This window comes from Daphnia magna, linkage group LG8, assembly GCF_020631705.1.
Source record: "Daphnia magna isolate NIES linkage group LG8, ASM2063170v1.1, whole genome shotgun sequence".
NCBI classification, from domain to species: Eukaryota; Metazoa; Arthropoda; class Branchiopoda; order Diplostraca; family Daphniidae; genus Daphnia; species Daphnia magna.
Window position 1 is genome coordinate 5115098 of NC_059189.1, and position 24943 is coordinate 5140040.

A 24943-nucleotide genomic window follows, 5' to 3' on the forward strand; every position below is an offset into this window, starting at 1 on the left:
GTCGGCAGCAGGCGGTTCGAGTCTCTCGACAGAAGAGCACGTGAGCTCCCAAGCTGTTTCTCCCCACTCGTTCGAATCCCCTCAGCTCGAAAGCTGGTGGCTACTCTCACGCTCAATTAGCTTTTCTGCCTAACAAAAAAACTGTTTCTTTTCATTCAACAAGGGGTGACGTGCACAAGAGATCTTAATATCCGAACGAGACGATACGTTTCATCTCGGGCTTTTCGTTTGCAAGTTGTACTAATCAAGGCCTACTCGAACTTGAAAAAAAAAAAAACAGTTGACTTTGCACCTTTTCGTCTACGCAATTTTCGAGAAAATAAATTGATTTTGAAAAAAAATATAAAATTGTTTAATTTCTCTGCGCTCGCATAGTTCAAGTGCGTATTGACGTCGGTGTGTGTTAGTGTGTGTTAGTGTGTTGTTTTTTTGTTGTGTGTTTTGAAAGAAAGAAGCACTCGAATTGGATGGCGACCGGTTTTGGCAAAAACTGGACACATCTTTGACCTCGAAATAAAACTCGCTTTTCAAGATCAAACGCACAACACTCCGAACAGAAAACGAAAACTTGAAAGATTTATTCTTCCCATTTTCAACGCTGCGTACGTCGTCTAATAACTGCAATGATGACGGTAAGTGTGTCGTCCATTCTAAATGCCTTTTCACGTGCCTAATGTGTTTTCGGGAAATTGGGTCGATTACCACCGAGACGAGTGTGTCCGCTGCGTCTCGGGGCTTTATAGTTGGCATAGAAAATGCCAGCCTGGTGTGTGTATATGACGTTATTACTGTTATCTTTATATCATAACGAATTACAACACCATGGCCATTTGAAAATCACCGGTTGGGCTTTCTAATGATCAATTGAAATGCCTCTACATACTCTCCCGACAATTTCTGATACGCTGCTGAGCGAAGCGCGCGGGTGTTAGCCACCCGGTATAATTTCGTGATCGTGCGTGTGTGCATAGACGTTACATCTGGGTGTGTGTGGGCTGTTGCCGCAGAGCAAGAAAAAAGATCATCAAGCATTTTTTTCTCTCTTTTTCGAATTAACGTGAAGAAGAAAACAGAAAGAAACAATGAAAATTATGGCCCGTAATTTCCAATTGAAAAATAAAAAAATGGGCGCTGGATGTCTGCGGAATGGCCGCCATCGAGAGTGAACGTGAGAGGCGAGAAAGGGAGGAACGTAAAAAAAAAAAATACCAATTAGAAATGACCTAATCACCATTGAGCAGGTGGAAGAAAAGAAAAAAATATATTACGCTTCTGCTTTGCATAATAGTTAGCTCGTTGCACGATCACCCCCGTTGGAAAGAGGAAAACGAAGCCACAGTTATTTTTAAAGACAGATATGTTTGGCTAGTAAAAAAAAAAAAGGTGCTGCCCCAGAAAAAAAAAAAAACTATGAGGGTTCATATTTTTCTTTCATTTTTTTTTTTTTACGTGAGAGTTATTACAAACGCTTTTTCTAAGTCGTTGTTGTCTTTTGCCGGTTGTTACCGAATTCCCTCCTAAACTACCAGTCCGGAGTACCCCCCCCCAAAAAAAAAAAAAAAAACATTAAAACAAACGAATATGGTGCAGGAGAGTCTATACATACAAAAGAAGAAGATGATGATGAACAAAAAAAAAAAATCAAATAAAATAAAAAAAGGCCGCGTCCTTCACCTGCCATTTTTTTCCTTCTTAAACCAGTGGAGGAGGGTTAGAACTTTTACTTTCGGCGACCCTTGAATGGCTGTTGGGTCGGGAGCCAGTCCCACCAAACGGCTGCAAAACCAAACGAAGAAAGGATATCTAGTGAGAAAGAAGAAAAGAAACAAAAAATGAAATAGAAAAAAAAAGAGAGAGAACGACTATAAGAGACACAGAGAAAAAGGCAACAAAACAACAACAAGGACGCTCTCCTATATGGATATTCAAATGCGCTCGTGTATATATATCTATCTTATGCGATGTGTGTGTGTGTGTGTATACAGAGCGGTTATAGGGCAGCCGGCGAGTGCGCGGTAGGGCTTTCACCATCGTTTTTTTCTTTCTTTCTTTCTGAATCACGGACGCGCGGATGCGTCTCCCGCACGAACACACGCTACTCTTTTGGTCAATTACGACCCTTCGTCCGGCTATTAGCCCGATTTGGACTAAGGATTCGGATAGGCAACGACGTAAATAAGCCGAAACTGTCCAGTCCAATCATTTAGATTCGAATTGGAAGATAGAAAAGAAAGAAGAATGTCATCCGCCCCGTCTGCGTCGACTGGCGCCGACTTTTGAACAGCGGCGGTCTTCACCTCCCCGACTAACTTTCGATTTTTATTTTCACGATTTCAATGTCAACAGTTGGTGGACAATTCCAGCACACGATTCAGGTTGATTTTTGTTTTGTTTTTTGGATGCATTCACGAAGAGACAGAAAAGACATAATGTGAAAGACATACAGCGAAGAGACGGAGAGAGAGAGAGAGTATGCGCAGTATATTACGACAACTAGGCTAAAGAAATAGTCTACATTCCATGGCGGGTGAACGAGTCGAAATAAGAACGTGGCAAGGAATTGGGCCGTGGCATTTGTCTCGTTTGTTTTCGTTATATTCATGCCGCCGTCGATGTATATATAGCCCTCGCAGATATGCTATATACTAACACTGGATACACCCCTTTTTCTTCTTCTTCTTCTTCTTCTAATCTGATGTATTATAAACACAACTAAGCCTTACACGTCCACCTTCACTTTCTCGTCTGCCTGTGTTTTCGTCGTGTTACACGGACCAGAGGGAGCAGCACACAAGAGGGACGTCAGATAAGACGAAAGAAGATTGGGGTAATAAAAAAAATAGAAAAAACGAAAGGCATTTATATACAGTCTAAATAGGGAAATGGAGAGGCAAAAGAATATCAGAGGTGAAATGAAAAAAAAATACAAATTTAAATTGAAAAAAATAAACTATGAGGAGATGCTGTTAGCGAGAGGATCGCACGCCATAAAGACGAGCCCCTCTTCATCTGCCGGGCAAACCATCATCATCAACAGGGCCCATTATTGTGATACGTAATTTGATACGTACATGGATATACAAAATCGTCGTCCCCAAACACACGAATTCCTAATGAAAAAGGAGAAAAGAAAAAAAAAAGAACGTCTTGCGTTGCGTGTCAGGCCATTCGATAAAGTAAAATTCTGTAAAGAAGAAAACAAAAAGAAAAGGGAAATTTATAGATAGAAATGAAGCGTGAAGGATAGATCTTCAGACTACTTACAAAACAGGTCGTCAGTCAGATAAGAAGAAGAAAGAAAAAAAGGTTCTATCTGATAGATTGAGAAATGTGTCTAGGGCATAGACCCCAAACACCTGACGAAGAAGAAGACGAAGAAGCTGAGTCCTGTTTGAATGGCCCCTGGAACTCCTGGATGGGGGACTACCAAAACAACTATAGGCCTCCAACTTATGTTGTTGTATAGGCATGCGAGCTTATTCTTTCCTTTTTCTCTCTATCTCTGTCTCTTCTACGCCCCTCTCTCCGATAGAAAAAGAGAAAAAGAACGGAATGAATTATAGAACACACCAGTTCCGTCTCTTTCTTGTACGTCGAACCCCACCGGTTTTCTGGTAGCCGCTACTCCTATACGATGTAAAAGTCGCTTGCTGGTGTAAAATGAATGCTAGGCTATTGAAATATATGTATAATACGCAAGTCCGATGATTTAATGAGCTGATCCCTCCTCAACGGCGACGAATGGAAGGACAAGCTGAGGAAGAGACACCACAAGGAAAAGTGGCTTTCAAAAAGAACGAACTTGACGTTATGTAACCCTTGATCTGCTTCCAACAGATTTTTAATCGGAGATGGAAACAATGAATTTGAGGAATTTTGATACGTTTGGGTGTTTCAACAAACAAACAAAAATCAATGTAGGTGTTTGCTCGTTTTGTTTGCGCGCGATCGGGATGCGAACGACCGTATGCATAAACGCACAACCCGCGCGCTCGTGTATGCATAAATAAGCAAATCGTGGTGAATGACTAATACGGAAATTCCCCTCCCATATTTTGAAATGAAAAAGAAAAAAAAATGTTGAAACAGCCGCGTATAGGCGTCGAATGAAAGAAGACGCATTACCATCCGTTTCGAAACTGTACACACACACACAATCTCCGGCTACCTATAAATGTGTACAGGTAAGCCAATGCCAGTGGCCAGCATTCGTTTGCCACACAGCCACACATCTATATGATGTACAATATTTTTATGGGTATATCTCATCATTTGATTCTGTCCTGTTGGAAGTCAACGAGTATAAATTACAAAGCAAATCACTCGACGGGAGGGCGCAGCGGCTTTACGGTTCTTTCTCTCTCTATTTGATAGGTGGAATAAATGCAGTAAATAATATGCATATTGCATACGACCCTCTTCAAATAGAAGGCTTCGATTTATTTTGTTTGAGGATGGTGACGCTTAAAGGCGATTGGAATACCGCGCGTGTCATGGGCGACGCGAGCCGAAGTTAAAGAGGCGTCTTGAACAAACTAAGAAAATGCGAAGATGAAAAGGGATTTAAAAAAAATACACGAGAAACCAATGAATAAATATAGAAATGAATAACGAACGTCAACGACAAATAAAAATGCGGGTTTCTGAACCCTGGGTGATGCCAGCAAAATAGCCATGGGTGGGCATAAAATTCAAAAACTTAATTTTCTGAAATTGCTGGACAAGACGAGTCGAGTCAATATTGAAAATGGCGAGCTGCAACTCTTTATCGCACCATTGACAGACCGAAGAAGAAGTGGTTTTCTTCCTGTGTAATACCCCCCCCCCCCCAAAGAAACACACACTGTTGACGTACAAGTGTAGACACTTGAAAAACAGACACAGCAGTTCATTTTCCTTGTTTTTCAAACTGCCTTTGCTCCAACTGCGACAGCTAACACAGAAGGCGTCCATGTTTTCGACTTATTTTTGATTTAATTTGTTCCTCCATTATTTCGAGACTCTTCCAGTTATAGATAAGCAGCAAACTAGTGATAAGCTTCCCGGAGAGAGAGGAGAGAGAAGAGTTTTTTTTTTCCCATTGATACCAAACACGTCACGATTCTTTTCTGCTCCTTTTTTTGTTGTTTCTTTTCAACTCTCAAATGTTTTTTTTTCCTCTCTTCTCTCTCTCTCTCCTTTCTGATTTTTTAAAATACTTTTTGGGCAAGGCCATGGAACGGCGTAACATTGTGGGAGCAACCATTAACCCTCCCCTCTTGGCTTGGCGAGACGCGCAACACCGTCCCGACCGTCCGAGAGAGAGTTGGGCCAGCGGATACGGGACACCTGTGCCAATCCGGTAGGTTTTGGCGGGCCGGATGAAGAGTTACGAACTCGGCACCAACACCAAATTGACCGGCGTGGCGGAAATAGTCGAACAGTTGACTTTTCCACCGGATGCGATGACATTTAGCCCCGCAAAATGCGTGTCCGGTTATTTGACAGAGAGGGTTCAAAGAAAGAGAGAGAGAGAGAAAAAAGGGCTACACACACACACACATAGACACACACAAAAAGAAAACGCAATATTTTGATGGCGTTCCTCCTCTCTCTTTGGCTATCGTTTGTCCCACCTCCTCACACACGAAGCGAGAGTTTTTTTGTTGTTGTTTTCAAACATGAAACGAAAAGAGAAAAAAGAAATGAGGCCCTTGGTTTGATTGACTCACCTGTAACCTAGTGCTATTACACACACACACACCCCTCTGCTCGTGTGTGTATACAGCGTGAAAGCAACTGCCAAAAGGGACATTACCGAACAAATTCACGGCTAAATATAAACCCAAAGATCTCGAGATCAAAATTGAAGAAAGTGAAATGATTCGTTTTCAGCCTTTCGACCGCCATCGTCCAGCGTGACTTCTGATTCATCTTTGCTGATGACCAACTTGTCCGAGGACGCACACAGCATTTTTGGCTATTTTTTTTTTTTTTTCAAATACAAAACTGGCGCGCACCTTGAATCCATGATGAATTGGCGTTTCGTTATTTTTGTTTCTCTTTCGAGTCTTTTTTTTTTCTTCTCCTCTTTGTGAGTCTGTCGTTCTTTTACGGTGCGGCGCCGGTGATTCATCCGCTGCCGCCACCATTTCACAGTCGCAAACGGTAAAAAAAAACGCGGAGCGCTAGACACACAGGATAAATTGGGAGAACAAAAAAAAATAAGCAACACTATTTATTCTTCATGTTGTTGTTGTTCTTTCTTTCTTTCTACATTCCAAACAATCCCGTCCAGATGCGATGGTGTGTGTGTGTGTGTTTGTTTTATCTAGACCGCAAAGAAACGAAGAAGAAAACCGCAAAAGGCTATCGATCTGTGAAATCGCAAACAGATGACCGTCATGCATTATGGATTTATTATGCTCCGCTTTTTGCTTTTATTTTCGCTTTTCCGTAATTGGAATCTTGTATTTTTTTGCATTTTTAGTTGAGGGGCAAAAAACAGCTCGTCTTGATCGGTTTTTCGTGACGTTCAATTTCTTCTCTCCTTTTTTCCCCGACGTCTTTGCGATTGTACCTCGTTGGAAAAAAGTGAAGGTGTTGCGCCAATAGCTCGTCCTCTGATTTCTTATGCCCCGCCACTCTCTTTATACTTACTCACTTTTGCTGATAGTCGATCAAATACGAAGAAGAAAGTGAACACCTACAACATGGTTTCGTGAGCATACCACACGCAGTACTGATCATGTCGACAATGTTGTCGACATACTCTGCCACTCGGGCCGGCTCTTCGTTTATTCAAACTCAAGTCACGAATTCTTTCTCATTAAACCCGTGAAAGAATATCAAAATGTATGTTTACTTATTATTATTATTTTTTTTTATTTGCGGTATCGTATCTACTTAAGATACGTATAATCATAAAATTGCCTCAAAAAAGGAGAAAACCTTGCGTTTCCTTCAGTCATGCTTTGCTTTTTGAACTGGCTAAACCGGTTCGCTTTTGAGTGACTGCCGTGATCTGTGCGAAGGCACGCGCAACATTTGAATGAAACAAAATAACAAACCGCTGGAAGGGAAATTTTTGAAATAAAATACATCAATTCAGTGCACACTTGTAGACTGTGTTAGATAGTTCTTTGGAGAATAGCTGGACTAAATGCGCACCTACATGGACTTCTCCCGAATTGGAAGGTGTTTGTTTTGTTTCTCTCTCTCTCCTACGCCACCCTCATGATGCCACCCGGCGATGATTATTTTTGTAGAATTCCATGTTGAATAGAATTAGACAATTGCTTCACTTTTCTTATTGGCCAATTCACTGTGAAATGTACTTTCGAAAATGTTTATTCATTTAGCGCTCGTTACTTTGCATTATTGCGCGTGACGACCTCATCCGTAGGTTTTTTTTTAAAGCAAAATCTCCAGTCGACTTTGATCTTTAAATTCAATTAGATTTTTTTTTTCTTTTAATTCTCTCCTCCCTTTTTTTTTCAAAAAAGAAAATGGAATTCCTAAGATGGCGATGACGCAATGCAAGTTCGACTGACGCATCGCGCCGATGCGCACCGCCTAATACTCGACAAGGCGATAACAAAATAGTATATGACACACAACAGAGAGAAAGAGAGAGAGGCTGAAGCTGATGATGGGAAATCATATGGTCAAAAAGGGGAATAATAAATAAAATAAAAAAAAGACACATACCTTTTGAATCGGAATCCCAAATGCGGTGACGATCGGAAAGGTTGGGAGTTTAGGTTGAGGACAAATATGTCCACTAGACAACCAAAGAAAGAAAAGAAAAAATATTGTGTATATAAATTGTTATTTATTTATACGTAAATGCATTCGGCAATGCAGCTGAAAATAAAAAACAAAAAAAATGAAAGAAAAGCAAAAGGGAAAATACACTCCCCCCCCTCGCTCCGATCTCTGACTCTTGCCCATATACAGGTAGCGAAGGTTCTTTGGGAAGTGCGTATATATCTATCGTATGTATATACGCGGTGACGTAGTGTTTCGGTTGCCGAGGAGATGTTGGATTGAGAGAAATAACTCGATGGAGGTTGCAGCCTTTTTTTTTTTAGAAAGTGAAAGGGAGAACTTGGCGTATAGTTTACGAGCTTTTTTTTTGGGGCCGTCCGCTGCTGCTGGAACTCGGTTTCGTCTACCTGTGGAACGAGTCCGTCTTTTGATTTTTAAGGCTCGAAGACACCTCTTTTTCTCATAGCAGATATAGCCAGAGAGACTTGCAAGGCGAGAGAAGGTCAGCTTGAGAGAGTCTCTTGTGTCTCAGCAGCACACCAGGTGTGCTCGGCGTAGGAGAGCTACGTCGTCGATAACTGATGTGAATTCCAAATCAGTTGTCAGCTGACCGACTCCGCCTTATCCGCTAAGTCTGCCGATACGGTATAACGACTGGCCATTAGCAGTGCGAGTCAGTTGCGCATTGACCATATTCGACAGACACACAAAGAAGAACAATGGCCCGGTCAGCTGATTCTCGTTTGAGCGTTATTCCAAAAACGAGGCTCCTTTTTGTAACGAACGTTCTTCTCTCCACTTGAATGATTAACACCTGTCAGCATGGCGTTTTGGGTCGGCCCTTGATACTCTTTCCAGTAAAAGGCGGCCCTGCTGGCGTCTGGCCACACACTTTTTCATTTGCCTATTCACGATCTGCGTTTGCATTAGACGCCAACGGTACATCACGACGGATAAACAGCGATGCTACTAAACTATAAGTGCTATCAAATATTCGCTGTCAAAGGTGTCTGTCTATGAGCTTTCTTTTTTTTTCTTTTACACATTTTTTGAAACCGCAAATGAAATGAAGAAAAGGTAAACATGTCGAAAAGGATTTGAAAGACTCTCTTTTCGTTCGTGAGCGCACGTTGCACGAGAGGCACGTTAAGTGCAGTTAAGTGTCGACAAGTCAAATCGACCGCGTAATGCTCAAATGAAACGCCCAGTTATACAAGGAGAACAACGACTGCCTAGAGGGTTGGAATATCAAAGGGTTAAAAATGGGGTTTTCCAAAAACTGTTTAACCCCCTCAATGATCTGCCGGCGGTATACGTTACACGGAGCCAGACAAGGTCACGTTTCATTTTCAATTAAATGGCCACGATATTGAGATAGCTGAACACTGTGATTCATCTAAGTGGTCACGATTGAAATCAAGCCCGCAAATATGTTAATTATACACTTGAATCGTGAGCCGTTTCGACGAGACGGTTGCCGTAACTGGGGCATGAATATTTTCCACCTTACATTAGAAAATGAACGGCATTTCGGATTCGCTTTGTTTTACCATAGAGAAAGCGGTGGGGAACGAAAATGGCGTAAATGTTTACAAATTCTTAAATTTAAAGTATTGGCGCTGAACTATTGAAATGTATCATTTATTTTGAATTTCTGGCCCGTTTTAATTAGTAGCTTAGCGTTTACGTAGGGTTTTTATCTGTCCGACGTGGAGTATGATGTCATGGCGATCTAAATAGAATTGAAACTGGCGCAGCTTTCACCGTTTACCGATTAAATCAAGCAAGGATTACGTATAGGTAACCAGTTTTCCCATGAAAGCCTTTGCCAAACAGTCCACAGATGCTCAGGGCACGACCTTGACGAAATTGCGTGGTGAAATCAGTTGAATTCATTCCAAAATCGATCGCGATTGCGAATTCGGTAGCTCGAATTGCTTCACTTTTAGCCCAATAAAATCAAATTTTTTTTTAAAATGATAAAATTACCAATTAAATCAACAACAGGTAGGCAAACAAACAACCGTATTTGTGATCTTTTGTTTTTTTTCTGATTACACACTCGTGTTAGCTTTACGCTGCTAAGTTTAAACATGCGCCGTACCAACGATTATAAAACACACACACGATCTCAAAAGGCAAGTTTTTGACCCTGTGGTTTCAGAGATCGACAATACAGAAGATCACAACGACATAAACATGACGCGCGTATCACCTGGTGTTGTAATCAGCTATTTTCGTGTTTCTCCTTTGTCTTACGGTTATCGTCCTCATACCATTACGCAAGTCGACGGATTGTCTGCGCAGTTGGTGGTCTCCCCTCCAATGACATTCAATTGCGGTTTTCTTATAGTCTGCAGCTTATCTTCAGTCAAGTTTGAAACAGCGGTTTGATTCAAATGTATATATCTCCAGCATCATCTTTGTTGGCCCCCAACAGTTCGCTGTTAGTCGGCCAGCACAAGAAACGACCTCGTGAGTGCGTCGACGTCGTCTTTGCGCAACGCAGGGGAGTCTTTGCACAGTCGAGTAATCAAGATAGGGGAAGGTCGTTTCGTGTCCTTGCCTGCGATAACAGATTTGAACTAAAAAAATCCAAATGAAACTGGGTGCCCTTTGCAGTTTTGTCCCCAACCAGAGATAAAGCGAATTCTTTTATTACGCATGTCCGGCCACATTCAGATTAGAAATAAGAAAAGAAAAAAAGAAAGAAGAGTCACTTGGGTGCTGTACACCTGCGATTTTGACTCGACAGATCGTAGATAAAAATTAAATTAAATAGCCAGACAGGTGATAAAGTTTGATCAATAGACGTCACAGTGAAATTCAGTTGTTTTGTTTGTTTGACTCGGATCAGACGTGCCTCGTGTGTGCGTGTAACGTTGCGTATGGGTGTGTGTGGGCGAGTGACGTGAACTTGATTTGCCGTGGGTGGGCCGATCTGTTTTGCATATTTCTGAACCCCACCCTTGTTGTCGATATCCATCTTTAATCTTGTAACCAATCGGGGGAGGCAATTCTACAGACCATTAATCTTAACTATATTTGAAGGGTAACAAAGAGGTATAAACAGCATTATCTAGAAATGAAATCGAATCCCCGCCTTTTTTTCTTTTTTTCTTTTTTTGGAAATATGAATTTGGATTCTAATGAGTTTTTTTTTTTTTTGCTTTATCATTTGATGTTTACCAGATTGACACACGGCTCATGTCCCACTCAACTGGCAAACATCTGCGCTGCTGACAAAGCTACGCCATCCAGCAATTTAAATTCTCATCCGTTGCAAAAAAAAATCTTCCAGTCACGCCAGCTGACCGTTGACCTTCATCCTCATTGCCATTTTGAGACGCAATCATCCAAGCGAATAACACAATTGGATACACAGAGTTTCTTTACGGCTTGATAGGTCGGAATTACTGGATGCCCTCACATTTTCACATAACACCGACAAGGATGGTGAGTTCTTTGAAATTTCCAGCAGCGTGATGAGACATTCTGCCGAAACGAGATGGCCAACAACTTTCCAATCAACCCCGTTGAGCTGATGAGTAACACTCACGCACAGTATTTAATACCAAAAAAGAACGAGGCTTTATTTTGAAAATAAAAGAATCAAACGAGCGAAACTCTGCGCAGGATACAAGCACGACATGCCATCAAGATTAAATGAATTGGATAATTAGTATTAGATTATAGCCACCATCATTTTCGTGTTGCCAAAACATTCCGAAAAAAACAAAACACGCATGCATCCATAGAATGTCCACCTGCTGATTCTAATCAGCCCGCAGAGTTCAGTCAAGGTGTTACCATAGCTACAGTTTTTATTTTTTTAAAAAGGGCAATCAGAATAGAGCGACTATCTCGCGTTGCAAGGGCGTCTTGTGCAACTCGTAAATCCTGTTGGAGCTGAAAAACGTCGGCTGCCTTTTCATCTAAATTTTGTTTTAATTTCGACGTTTATCAAACGAAATCAAAGCATTTCCCACCGAAAATGTTCCCAAAACAAGAGAACGGGATCGTAGGACGGGATCGACATTCTTTTGTTTTTAGCTCCTGTATATCTTTAACGATGTGTTTGAACGGTTAACGTATAGACGATGAAGCAGTCAATCTTGTTTTTTTTTTTTTGTTTTGTTGTTTTCCTACTGAAATGAGCAGTAAAAACAGAAAGTAAAAAGCCTGGAGACAAAGAACAAAAACTGGAACGCAGAATCGAAAAAAAAAAAACGATTCAATGAAAAACAAAACCAAAATGTTTCGAGGCTTTTGGGCCCGGAGATGACAAGGAGAAAATCCGAAGCGAGAGTGTGACGGATGAGGAATGATTATGACACAAATGTCAGAAGCCTATTATCACAGGTGAAACGGTGAAAACCTCGGGGTTAAACGTAACAAGGTGCCCCCACCTTCATGCTCAGCATAAATCCTTCAAGCAAGTAGTACACGGTCTCCCTTATATTTCTAGTTTTTAATTGGATAGATGACGTTGAATATTGATGAATCAGCATCAACATCGATGCACGTCTTTCACTTGATAGACTACATAAGAAAGAGAAAGACAAAACAAAAACAATGAGGAATAGAGCTGGGAGGTAAATGCCGATCATCGTGATGACTGTCTATGAATCGCGAAATTGAATTAGGAAAAAATGAAATTCGCTAATGTCATATTCTATTGTCTACTGCAGATTGGCAGCCATTGAATCAACGTCAGATTGGTACGATAAACCAGCGTTCAGGTACGATTAGCAGCGTCATGGATTCGCGCATCGGACTCGACTACATCGTCGAGAACCGCGAGTATGTCGCTAAATTGGCGTCGGCCCTCGACACGGCCAACACCACCGTTAAAAAGCAAGTCTTCGAGCTCCTCTCGGCCCTCTGCGTCTACAACGCCGATGGCTACACTCGCACGCTCGATGCTCTTGAACATTTCAAGAACCTCAAAGGTATGTCTTATTGCCTCTTGTCTATACATCATCCCGTTTCTTTTCCTTGAAATGTTGCTCTTTTCCTTTCCATTTTTATCCTGAATATAACGTGTTACTTTCCTCGTCTTGGTGATGCTTATCACAAAGTTTCATCATCGTGCGATACCTTTGGTCATCAGTCCCTTTTGTTATGTCATGAGAGTCTCGGCTATTAAAAGTCGAGCCTTTAGGGATGGATGAACTTGGGTCTATTCTAGACTCACCTGCGTCTTCTTTTCTTAGCACGTTTCTTTATCCTTTTCCTTAAAAATATTTGGGCTGGTATATCTCACGTTCACAGACCTTTCTATTATGTTGTGTTGTGATGCGATTTTATCGCGCAATCATCATCTCGAATCAGCTACGTTCTACGTTCATTTGAATTGCATTCTCCCAACTCCTCCTCTCTTTTGCCCACCTTTTATTTTATTTATCTCTGGTCCGTTCAAAAAGCCTATGATTAACTTTTGTTGTTTTCTGTTCTGTTTCACGATAACGAACCCGAACGAAAACCCCAGGTGATCGTTACCGTTTCGCCGTTGTTGTACGCGAACTGCGCGATGCTCCGACAGTCGAATACAAGACGGCACTGGTGGCTTTCATCAACTGCATCATCATTTCGACCCCGCAGCTCAAGGATCGGCTGCGCATCCGCAACGAATTCGTTGGCATGAAGCTGCTGGCCACCCTCAACGAGCTGAAGAATGAGGCAGTCTCCGACACGGATCTGGCCGTCCAGATCGACGTCTTCGACGAACAGCGGGAGAGTGACGAATCTCAATTGCAAGGTAAATTTGAAAAAAAAAGCTTCGATTATTCCATCCGACCCATCTTCTTCTTGCGCAGTACCTTCTTTTAGCTTTGACAACTTGATGAAACTGATGGATCGATATTGTACCATCGTTGGGCCAACAATAGATACTCATGTAGCTGGAAATAAGTTTTCGTTTTGGAGGGGGGAAGTAGAAATGTCGACATCGCGTGACTGGCCTGACAACGTAACCTCCTCACCCCCCATGGGCGTTCTGGCTGGCCCACCTGTAGCCATAACCCAGGAGCCGCGAGGGGCTTATCGAACGTTGAGATTGTTAGTTTCTTTTTTTGTTTTTTTGTTTTTTCATCGAATTTTTCTGTTACGACATGTACGATGTAGTTGGAGTTGGCAGATAACACACAGAAAAACAAAAAAATGGGGTGACTCGATTTATGAATATTATTAGTGGGCGTGTGCTGTAGTTTTGCTGGACTCCCTACGGCTTACTGTGGCGTTTTCCGAAGAATCTCTTTTCATCATGGCTTATTCGTGCCGAAGGCTTGTTCTCTCTTGTGGCAAACAATTACGACTGTACAGACACAAAGCGGAGAGTTGGCCCACCTGTAGTTTTTTTTACCTGACTGTTGGCAAAAAGCAGAAAATTTCAGTTCTAAACAGCAACTGAAACGCCTACTGGAACAAGGGAACCCTCCCAATGATCTGATAATCAATGAATTGATGTATCGAAATCGACCGCGAGATCGTGCGTGGATGATCAACATCTTTCTTTTCATCAACCTAATTAGGTCCTGATGGGGTGGATTTGAGTTCTCATCTGGATGTTTTTCACGCCATCCTGCGCCAAGTGGTTGACACGCCGCAAGAGATTCCGTTCCTGTCCATTCTGCAGCATCTCCTGCGCATCGATCCGAAGGAGGCCGTTTCCGACATGATTTGGGACACGGCCGAAACGCTCGTTCATCGGGCATCGCTGATGGAATCGAAGGAAGAATTGACTCGGCTATTGCGTAGTCCGTCGCACGCCAAGATGTCGCATCGAGACGAGCCGGGCAGTGGTAGCAAGTCACGCAAACAATCGCTCAACCTGACCTTATCACCGGCCGGCGATGGAAGCCGAACTCCCGCTGGCCTGCTGTCTCCTACCAACGGACCTCCACCTCCACCACCTCCGCCACCGCCTCCAGGTAAAAAAAAAAAAAACTTCTTTGAAATCCTTCACACACCAAAATGAATGTCCGGTTTTTTTAAACTTTTAAATAGGAGGAATTCCGCTTCCACCACCTCCACCTCCTCCGGGTGGTGGACCGCCACCACCACCCCCGCCGCCACTCTTGCCGGGTTCGGGAGGTCCTCCCCCGCCACCACCTCCAGGTCTGGGCGGTATGACTCCACCTCCACCAGCTGCTCCGGCTGTCCATCCGGATTTGAAAAACCTGCGCTTACCGCAACTAGAAATTCCCCGACCCAAAGCCAAAGATGAAGACGCTCAACTGGGTCAAATTGCCGGACATCAAGGTAACTAAGACATCCGTCAACACAGCGCCGTCATTGCTTGTGTCCGTGCGACTCGCCTGATTAAATAACGAACAGAACTTCGTTACCAGTCAGAAGAGTCTTAGGCCAACACCCTTACCAAACATAAACAAGGAAATGGAAAACGATGTTGACATCATTTCAGCTAACAAACCAAGGCCGATGACAGTCGAACACGGCCAAAGGGACGCCTCTTCTAAAAATAAGTTTTCCCCGTCCCACTCACGAGAAAAGGGCGTGTTTGAATCAATAGATTTTCATTTCAATTTTATGTGGGATGATGCTGATAAAACAATGTTTTGTGTTTTGGGGTTTTGTTTTTACTGGAGTGATGATTGATGGTCATTTCGTTTGATGTATGCAGATTTTCGGCCGTTCGAATATTTGGACAACGGTGGCCAAGTCTCACCAGAAATCGCCTATGGCCGATTTAGACTGGGCGGAGATGGAGGGCCTGTTTTGCCAGCAACCAGCACCGGGCACTCCGTCATCAGCTGGAGGCAAAGGACTTGGCCAGGCGAACGGAACGCCCAACGGCAGCGTCCTCGGCACGCCCAACACGCCGGACACGGAGCGTAGGCGTAAAGAGCCGGCCGAGGTGTCGCTGCTGGACGGCAAGCGGAGCTTGAACATCAACATCTTTTTGAAACAGTTCCGTTCGAGCAACGCCGAAATAGCGCAAATGATTCGCGACGGAGAACACGATGACATCGGCACTGAGAAACTGCGCGGACTGCTCAAGATCCTGCCGCCAACCGACGAGGTGGAAATGCTGCGCGCCTACGACGGCGATCGCAATCGACTGGGCAACGCCGAGAAGTTCCTCCTGCTGCATTTGATGACGATCCCCAACTATCGCCTCCGCATTGAGTCCATGTTACTCAAGGAAGAGTTCACGTCCCAGATCAATTACTTGGGACCGAGCATCGAGGCCATGATCTTGGCCGGAGAGAAACTGAAGAGTAACATCCATTTGCAGGACATTTTGTACATGGTAGTCGTTGCTGGAAATTTCCTCAATTCGGGCGGTTACGCCGGAAATGCGGCCGGAGTGAAACTGGCGTCCCTGCAGAAGTTGGCCGACATCCGAGCCAACAAGCCGGGCATGAATCTGATCCACTTCGTGGCGTTGCAAGCGGAGAAAAAGGATAAAGAGTTGCTGAAAATGCCGGATGAAATGAGCGTCTTGGAAGACGCCACTAAGACGACGGTGGAGCAATTGCGCAACGAGGTCAACGCGTTGGACCTGCGCATCACCAACATCGCCAAACAAATCGACGCGCCCAACACGCCCGTTGATATCAAGACGCAAATGGAGGAGTTCCTCCGCATTGCCAAAGACGAGATGGAGGATCTCCAAAAAGATTTATTGGTGAATTAACGAAATTTTCGAATTCGATTTGTTTTCGCTTTTTTAAATGTTTTTGCTTTTTTTTTTGTTTTTTTTTTGAACGAAAAGGTTCTGGACGAAGTGAGGATCCAATTGGCCGACTTCTTCTGCGAAGACCGCGATTCGTTCAAACTCGAGGAATGTTTCAAACTTTTCCTGAACTTCTGTCAACGTTTCCGGACGGGCATCTTGGAAAACGAACATCGACGCCAGCACGAAGCGGCGGCTGAGAATCGCCGCAGGCAGCGTGAGGAACAACTGGCCCTGAAACGCCGTCAAAGCGCTGGTAGCATTTCAAACACACACACACACACAAAAGGGGAAAAGCAACGCAACCTGTCTCTCTCATTTGCATTTAACACAAAAACAGGTGGACAACAAGGTAGCACAGGAGGCAACGAAACCGACAACGTCATGGATTCTCTTTTGCTGGACATCCGTAATGGCTTCCCGATGCGCGACAAGGTGCGAAACATTTGCCTATTCTTTAGGTGGACATTGTTAAGTATTTTCTTTTTAAAAAAAATATATAAAAGATACGCAAAGGAAAGAAGGCCTCGCTTGAGCCGTCCGGCGAAGATGATAATGCATCTCCATTGGTGATGGCCGTGGCCAGCTCTCCGCGCGTCAGCCGTAAAAGACTGGGATCCAACACGGTCGTCAACGTGCCAAACAACAACGACATGAACAAAGATGATAATCTCCTCGGTAAGGAATTAAACGAACTGACATTAAATTTTTTCTTCCTTTCACAGTCATCGCCAATTTGCCTTGATATTTTTGGAGATTTTTTTTTCGTGTGTTAAATATAAATAAATTACACACTGGGTTGATGGATTGATGACGTATATTATTGTGCAGAGGATCTGACGCCCAACGGGAGTCTTCGTCGACGTCGAAGCCGCGTCCCTTCGGAAGAAGACGACACGCTGATGGATTATCTGCGGACATCAGGTCACGCCGACGGGTCCCGCGAACGCAAATCAACTGGCAACATACGTAATCTTTGGCTTTTGGTTGATTTGATTTGATTTGATTTACGTCGAATGACATTGACGGTCGACTGTATGTGGTCTGGACCACCGTGGCGCTTTGCCCAAACATTGTTCGACCCCCTTCGGATTGACGTCGTGAAAATCGCCTTGCGTGTGCTCTATGTCGAAAAGAGCAGAACAAAAGTTCTTGAATTTCTTCACTTGATGCTTATCCCCATCCGGGTTTTGTTTCTTTTTACGACACATCACGAGATGTTTCGATGGCAAAAGCTTTCGTGATTCTTTTGCTGGGACGCAAAGTCGATGACATAACTCTGCCCGTTTACGGCTGCCGTAAAAAGATCCAATTCATTAGGAGACATTTGAAAGAAAGAAGGCGGGATACGGATCTTTATGATCCCATTTTTAAATAAATAAGAAAGAACAAGGGGTTACAGTACTGTTAGATTCGTGACTCAGATAAAGGTCGTATCATTTTCCATAAAGTGAATGCTGTTTTTGTTTTTTTCCCGTTTGTATCCACTTGTTTATGTCGTTTTGTTTAACCTCCAGCCGATGGATACGGATCGCTGGATCGTTCTTGGTATCGTAACCGGACGCGGGGCAGCGGTGGAGCCGGCCAAAAGAAACGGCCAGATCTGATGAGCGCTGATTTCACGGGAGGCGGTGGAACATTGGCTCCATCACCGTTGGCTGCCCCTCCACCTGTTCAGGACATGAACATTTCCAGCACGCTGGAACCGCTGCCCGAGACGACCCTCATCGACAGCCGGAGGTCACCGCGACGAGAATGGAAGCCACCGCTGGAGAACACGGACGTGGTTGGAGTCATGGAAGCCATCGAAGGTGTGTCTGATCTTTTGAATTGATGTGTGTGCTGTGTCCAAATCGTTGGGTTCAACGCACCCTCCCGAGGGTAACATTCCCATAAACGGGAGGTTGACTCAATCAAGATGACCAGCCAATCGCTCTATTAAAGAAATCGAAACAAAAGATAGAGGCAGTGGGAGAAAACAAAAACAAACGCACGCAAGAAAGAGCAACAATGGCAACTCGCCATGTTTAAGTTACCAAGGTCCTTCAGGTTGTTCATCCGGTTTGGGCTTATAAGAAGATTTCCATCTGTGCGTTTCAACTCGTTCAGTGCGCAGAAGCGGTTCGTCCAAATTCCCTTTTTTTTTTTTTCTTTTAATCGAGCGATTAATTTGACGGATGGAACACACATTGACTTCGCTGTTGGAGACAAGGGGGTCTTTTTTTTTCCCACCATCTTTATGTGTCTATCCCCCCCCGAAGGTCGTCTTTGCTGATAGACCGTGAAAGATTAATTTATTCTCACTGATTATGGTCTTACCCTATCGCCCCCATACGGACAGCTTACGCTATACATATACGTATTGTATTCAGAGAAATTAATATCGTGTTTTTCGAGCTTGTTTGATTATATATTCCTCGTCCCGGGCTTCATTTCGTATTCCGGTGGCACTCAAGGTCCCCTCCCTTTTTCTCGGTTTTAAACAAATCCGGTATAACCTTGGTACGTTTTCGATTTTGTTTTTTTTTGCTATACGTCGAGGAAAAAGAAAGATCGTTAAACAAACAGACGAGAGGAGATGTTAAAAAATATTCCGGAGGAGGTGGGGGGGGAATAAAAATAAGATTCAAATTTGAATACGTAATGCTCGTGAAAATGAAACGACTGTTTGTTTTCTTTTTTAACGTCTGGCTATTTTCTTTTTTTTTTTTTTGGACATCATTTCCTTCGTGTTTATTTACAGATGCTTCCACTAGAGATAAGCCGGTTTGGCAAAGAAAATCTGCGTTGATTGGCACTCCCAACAGTACGACCGATAATGTGCTGGATAGCCGCAATCGCTTTCGCCGGACGCGTTCGCGTCTCCAACCGGACGAACCTGATCGACCGACGGCTGTGACCACTCCGACAACTCCGGTAGTTCATCCAGCACCGGTAAGAAATGAAGGGATGGCAAATGTACGGCTCCAAAATGAGGTGGACTAGTCGGAAATAAAAATTGTTTTTTAAACTTATGGCGAGGATCACATTCCAAGATGGCGCCATCTGTTTGAACGTGGGGGATGAAACTGATGAGAATCCCGAAAGAGATTCTTGTCGCTTTCTAGTTGAACAGACATCAGCTTTTCTCATATTTGAAGTCGTCAAACTGAACTCCGATCGTAAATCACAAATATTTTAGAGAATGGAACAAACAGCAGGTGCTGATTCTGCTCGAGATTGTGCGTTTGATTGACACTACGGATTAATATAAACAAGGATTTCTTTGATTTTTTTTCCTGTTTTTTAACGATCATCCTGTGATTAGAAATGCATCCTGTCAATACGAATTTGTTTTTCTACTTTTCAGTCTCAACCAGAAAGCGAAGTGGAGAGGAGAAAGGCCATGATAGGATCGTTGGGTCGACAACCGACTGAAGATAAGTTGACCATCTACATCAAACAGGATAGCGACCCGCACATCAAAGAAATGCTTCCCACATTGGTCGAGCAAAGCCCCGACATCTGTAGGAGAAGAAGCGATCAAGGATTGCCAACTGCGGTCGAAGGATCTGGAACAGCTTCACGCCTACTGAACCGCTATCGTCAACAGACGCCACTGGACGTGCCCAACGATCTGTTGCGTACCATCGAAGAGGTGGATCGCACCAAGAGTCCCGTCGAATCAGGGGAGACGTACGACCGATCACCGGGTCCTCTAATTAACAGCACTCCACCTGCCCCGATCCTGTCCGCCACTGAAAGGGAGAAGAAACGCTACCAGCGCACAATGGTTCGATTGATGAATCAAATCCGATGAAAATGTGTTGATCTAATGCGATTGTGTTGATTATTTACAGACTCCCAACACGCTGCGTTCGAAATTGCAGGAGAAACTGATCAACACGTTCGATACCAACGAGTTGGCTGGAACGATTGCGTCCATTCAAATTACTCCGGAGAAAAAAGCGAACGAGAAGAATAGCAATGCCATCATTTCGTCATCAAAGTCAGCGCTAGATGGGGACTCTAGTGGGACGGGCGAGAGCGAAACTTCGCTTCCGCCCATTCAGCCGGGACCGCGGAAGTCCCGGCGCTTGTCACGCGGAGGCCTCAACGGCGAAGATGGACCGTCGGATAAGATCGACATCGATTCGGAGAATATCGAAACGCCTCCAGTGACTCGAAGAGCCTACGGATCACGTCCGTTTGTCACAAGCTCTGGCACAACATCGGCACCGACTGGAACGACTGAAGTGTCCGGATCTCCGGCATCCGGCACGCCATCGTCTCAAAACGGACGTATGTCAATGAAAACCGAAGACGATGAATTGGGCGACGGACGTTTCGATCGCTTCTCATCTACCCGACGCACCCGACGCCTCCGCAAAGCTCCGGAAGGCGCCGAAGAGGATTCGTCGAGTTTGGAACCTCGCAAATCACCCGAGGGTGTCGAAGATCCTGAAGACCTTTCACAAACGGACGTTATCGTCGGCATGGAAGTGAAAAAGGTTCAACATTTACAGCTTTTCAAATTCCGTTTTGATTCGATCCCTTCTCCGATTCCGTTGCTGATCGATTTATTGATTTCCGGCTAGTAAAAAAAAAAAAAATCGGATTCTTAAAGGAAATCAATCGATAAATTTTTTTTTAAGTCAATTATATGCGTGGATGAGCATCGACGGATGCGGAAAAATATCGTGCGTATTGATTACGATGTTGCAATATCCGACAGGAAGGAGAAGTGAGCACGGTCGAAGTGACGCGACGGATGAGCGAGGAGCGTGATCTTCAGCCGCACACAGCGATTGGCAATAACAGCAACCACGGAATGGCCGTGAGCTCGGACGAAAAGGAACGCCGGCTGCAGCGCTGGAAGGATAAGTTAGGACCCCGCGATGACAGCGAAACGGCCGTTATGACGGCCAGCGGCGCAAGCGCCATCAAGGTCCGCCGCGATCGACCCTCTCGCACCAACGAAGCCGAACCGGTACACACACAAAAATGGATCGTCTCTTTTAACACATTGTTTTGCAATCTGCGCGTCCTTCAGAGGACGACGTCTCTTAACTTTTTTTAATAACCCATTAAATTTTATTTTTTATTTTTTTAAACAAAAAAATGGAAATGTCGTAATTTCATTTCTTAGAATCGCATGACGATTGTTACACTTACGTAATGCCAAAACATGCGGCTATTTCTGGAAAAAAAGAAATCCACTTGAAAAAGAAGTTCTCTTTTATCTCATAAATGTTTGGATGCAATACGGTTGGCCGGATATGCAAAGTGCTGTTAGATCATTGGAGCGTGCCATCGTCCCGAATGAACTTCATATTTTTTGTTCTGTTTGTCTCTTTTTTAAAAATGCATTTCGGGGTCGACCAAGCAGCAACAATCAGGCCAGCAAGAGCCACTTCGATCATTCACCGATGCAGTGACAACATCATCGCCAGAGGACAACTGGCGCACTCGACTTGCCCGACAATTCCGGCCGGCAGAGAAACTTGATTCCTCTTCGGTTAAGGAAGACGATCCGTCCACGCTGCGTGCTAAATCAAGATCCAGATCTTCCAGCCCACTGAAGGTAAGACATATGGCCCATCCGCTGTTCTTTTGTTCTCTCTCTCTCTTCCACACAGCTGGTTGACAAAGACAGTCGGTCAAAAACCTGATCATTTATTCGGACGGCCGAAATGGAGAGAGGGTCACTCCGCACGAATGACCAAACATTCTAGTGTTCAAACATTCTCGTAAAGTCGTTGGATGTTAACTGAAACGTTCTTGTCGTCTAATTCCATGCGATCTTGGTCGACTGTTCACCTCATTTTTTGGAATTCCGTGACATTCTTTTCACGATCCGCTTCTTGTAACAGGATGAAACGCAAGGCTCTCGTTTGGCGTTATCGCAACTGCGGGAATCGCCGCCAAGGAAAACGGACTCGGTGTTCTCCCGGTTGGCACAGGGTTCCGGCATGCGTGGAAACAGCAGCAGCACAACAAGCAGCCGGACGTCTAGCGATGCCCAGGTAAACATTCAATTCAATTGGTTCAAGTGAAACAATCAATCAACAATGTCGTTTTCAGCCAAAGCCGAGACGCAGCTTGTTCGGAGATTCGACGCGGGACAGTTTCACCAAGACGCTGACGAAGAAGTTCGAAAGTCCCGCCAAACGCACGGATGAAAACGGAACCGGTTCGCTGAGGCGTTCGTCGTCCATCCGGACGGCAGATCGTCCGCGTTCGACGTTCTTCTCTCCGATCAGCGAACCGCCGCCACCGGAGAGAGAAAGGACGATGACGTTGGGTCGTTCATCCAGCTTCCGCGTTGGAAATCGGACGCCCGGTGCCGGATCAGCCACACCGTCTAGCGCGTCCAGCACAGCGGATAAGAAGACGGCGTCGGGTTACACTTCGACTCTGATGAACTGGCGTCCTTTCCGCAAGAGCCGCGATGAGAACAACGCCGAACCGGAGCCTTCCAGCCGGAAGTCGTCGATGAACTCGACCGGAACCAGCCGACCGATTGGAGCCAGCACGAGATCTTCTAATTTGGGGACCAGTAACACCAGCCTGAAACGGTCCACCTCTTCCGTCGCATCATTAACACCCCATCGGGTCAGTGTGCGGATGTTAATTCATGTTGATGTTCAATCTGATGTCTATTTTTGAAATTAACATCCCCCGTTTTCGTTTGTTAACAGGGCGGTGGTTATATGCCCGGTGGTATGTCATCCAACAGCACTTTGTCCAGCGTCCAAAGGAGCGGCCCGTCAAGTACTTCCTTGATGCGATCAGGTTCGGTCAAAACGGCAGCTGGCCCGGTAAACGGCCGGACAACATCATTCCTCAAAGGTAAGTCACGTGTGCGTGCAATCCCCCACTTTTTTTTTTTCTTTTAAAATTTCAGTTGATTTTATTGACGAATGATCATCGAGGCCACCATATCCTGTGTCCGGCTGAGCGCAGAGATTTGTTTCCTATTGATGTTGGTTACGCATCCGCACATTTTTCTCTCCCCGTTTGTGTTCTATTCTTTGTTTATTATATGCGGTTGGTTTTGTTTTGTTTTTCTTTTCTGCTATTATTGATTCCTTTTTTCTTTTTCCTTTTCTTTACTTTCCGGGTGGCATGGAAAACGCAAACCGCACATTTTGTAGTGTCTGTACCAAGTTCTCCCGCTCCGGTCCGTCGCAGCACGGGGTCCAGCTTCATGCGACCGACCGCGTCGAGCGTGGCCAAGGATAAAGACATTGGCGGGCCCGTTCTGGTCAAGAGCAGCATCCGCCCAGCAGCCGCAACCTCCGTCGCTCAACGTACCAAAATAATGCTCTGAGCTGCTCCCTTTTTTTATTTTCCATATCTACCTTCCATTTTAATTTATTTTTATTTTTCAATTTCTTTTTTTTTTTTTTTTGGCTGACATTTTCATTGTTCATTCACCGTTGCTTTTCGGCTTTTTTTTTTTTTGACTGCCTTCCTCCCGCAACACACACAAAAAAACAGCAAACTAAAAAAAAAGGGATTAATTTTAAAATACCCCAGCTATGCGCTAAACAAGCCAGAACAATTTCGTTTTGTCTATTGTCTCTCTCATTTTTCGTTGTTTTCGTATCCAACTGGAACGCAAAAAGAAGAAAAGAAGAAAGAGAGAGATAAGCCAAAAGATATAGAAACGCCAGTGAATACATATTTATAGCAAAAGTTCATTTGCCTGCATTAAAAGAAATGATGACGTCCATGCCTTTCTTGAAACAACAAAACAAAAAACATTATCGGTGATATGTCTCTTCATTTTTGATTGTATTACATTACATCATGCCTTATTCAAGCTCTCTCTTCATGTGTCTCCCCTACCCCTCCCTCCCCTTTTTTTTTTTTTGGAAATATCTCTTTGGTCGAATTTTTTTATTTTTGCTGTGCCTTCTAATCTTTTTCTCTACCTCTGAACTCTTTTGACATTTTTCTTGTTCAAAAATAATCCCAGGGCCTGACCGTACATATATTATATATTATTTACAAATTCCTCTCCCCCCCTCCCAAACTTTTTTTTAAACATAAAAAAAAAAAAAAAAAAAATCTGTTAATTTGCTTACCCGCCACATCAATGGGAAATGATTCCCTCTACGCCTTCGACCGTATGTTGGTAAAGGTAAATAACCCGCGTGCCAATTTTGATCGAGTATTCTATTTGTACAAGGATCACGATAGCCATGTCCCTCCCCACGTCTATTTTTTTTTTAAATTGAAAAACATTACCATCATTCACGATGTGAAATTATGCAAATTTAAACATTGGTCATGCCAACAAAGACACGACCAACTGTCAAAAAAGAAAATACGTGGATGGGCGGAACAATGCCTTTTTGATATGAAAAAAAAAAATCACATGGTGTAATAATAATCTCTTCAGTTTTGATTGTGTAAAAAAAAATACTTTTGTTTTAACCATCGGTGTTGATTGGAAACGAAAAGAAATACATATACTCATTCCCGCTTGTAAGAAAAACAAAAAAT

General features: G+C 43.8%; 1 protein-coding gene and 1 long non-coding RNA gene across 2 annotated transcripts; one reads left to right on the forward strand and one right to left on the reverse strand.

Moving 5' to 3' along the window:
• The first annotated feature begins 7 nt into the window (after positions 1 to 7).
• On the forward strand, positions 8 to 24935 carry LOC116928274. The gene is given in 22 exon segments (XM_045177873.1): positions 8 to 632; positions 10942 to 11205; positions 12441 to 12701; positions 13241 to 13510; positions 14283 to 14681; positions 14758 to 14969; positions 14971 to 15012; positions 15395 to 16402; positions 16490 to 16706; positions 16791 to 16885; positions 16957 to 17128; positions 17282 to 17419; positions 17968 to 18261; positions 19194 to 19384; positions 19800 to 20222; positions 20290 to 20940; positions 21165 to 21419; positions 21819 to 22013; positions 22303 to 22455; positions 22514 to 23044; positions 23131 to 23281; positions 23587 to 24935. Coding segments are annotated over 20 exon segments (5766 nt in total). The 5' UTR covers positions 8 to 632; positions 10942 to 11205; positions 12441 to 12508; the 3' UTR covers positions 23763 to 24935.
• LOC116928339 lies at positions 16489 to 19198 on the reverse strand. The gene is made up of 2 exons (XR_004397151.2): positions 18487 to 19198; positions 16489 to 18385 (listed from the first exon to the last, which is right to left on the reverse strand). It is a non-coding gene; the product is annotated as an uncharacterized LOC116928339 (long non-coding RNA).
• Positions 24936 to 24943: the final 8 nt, after the last annotated feature.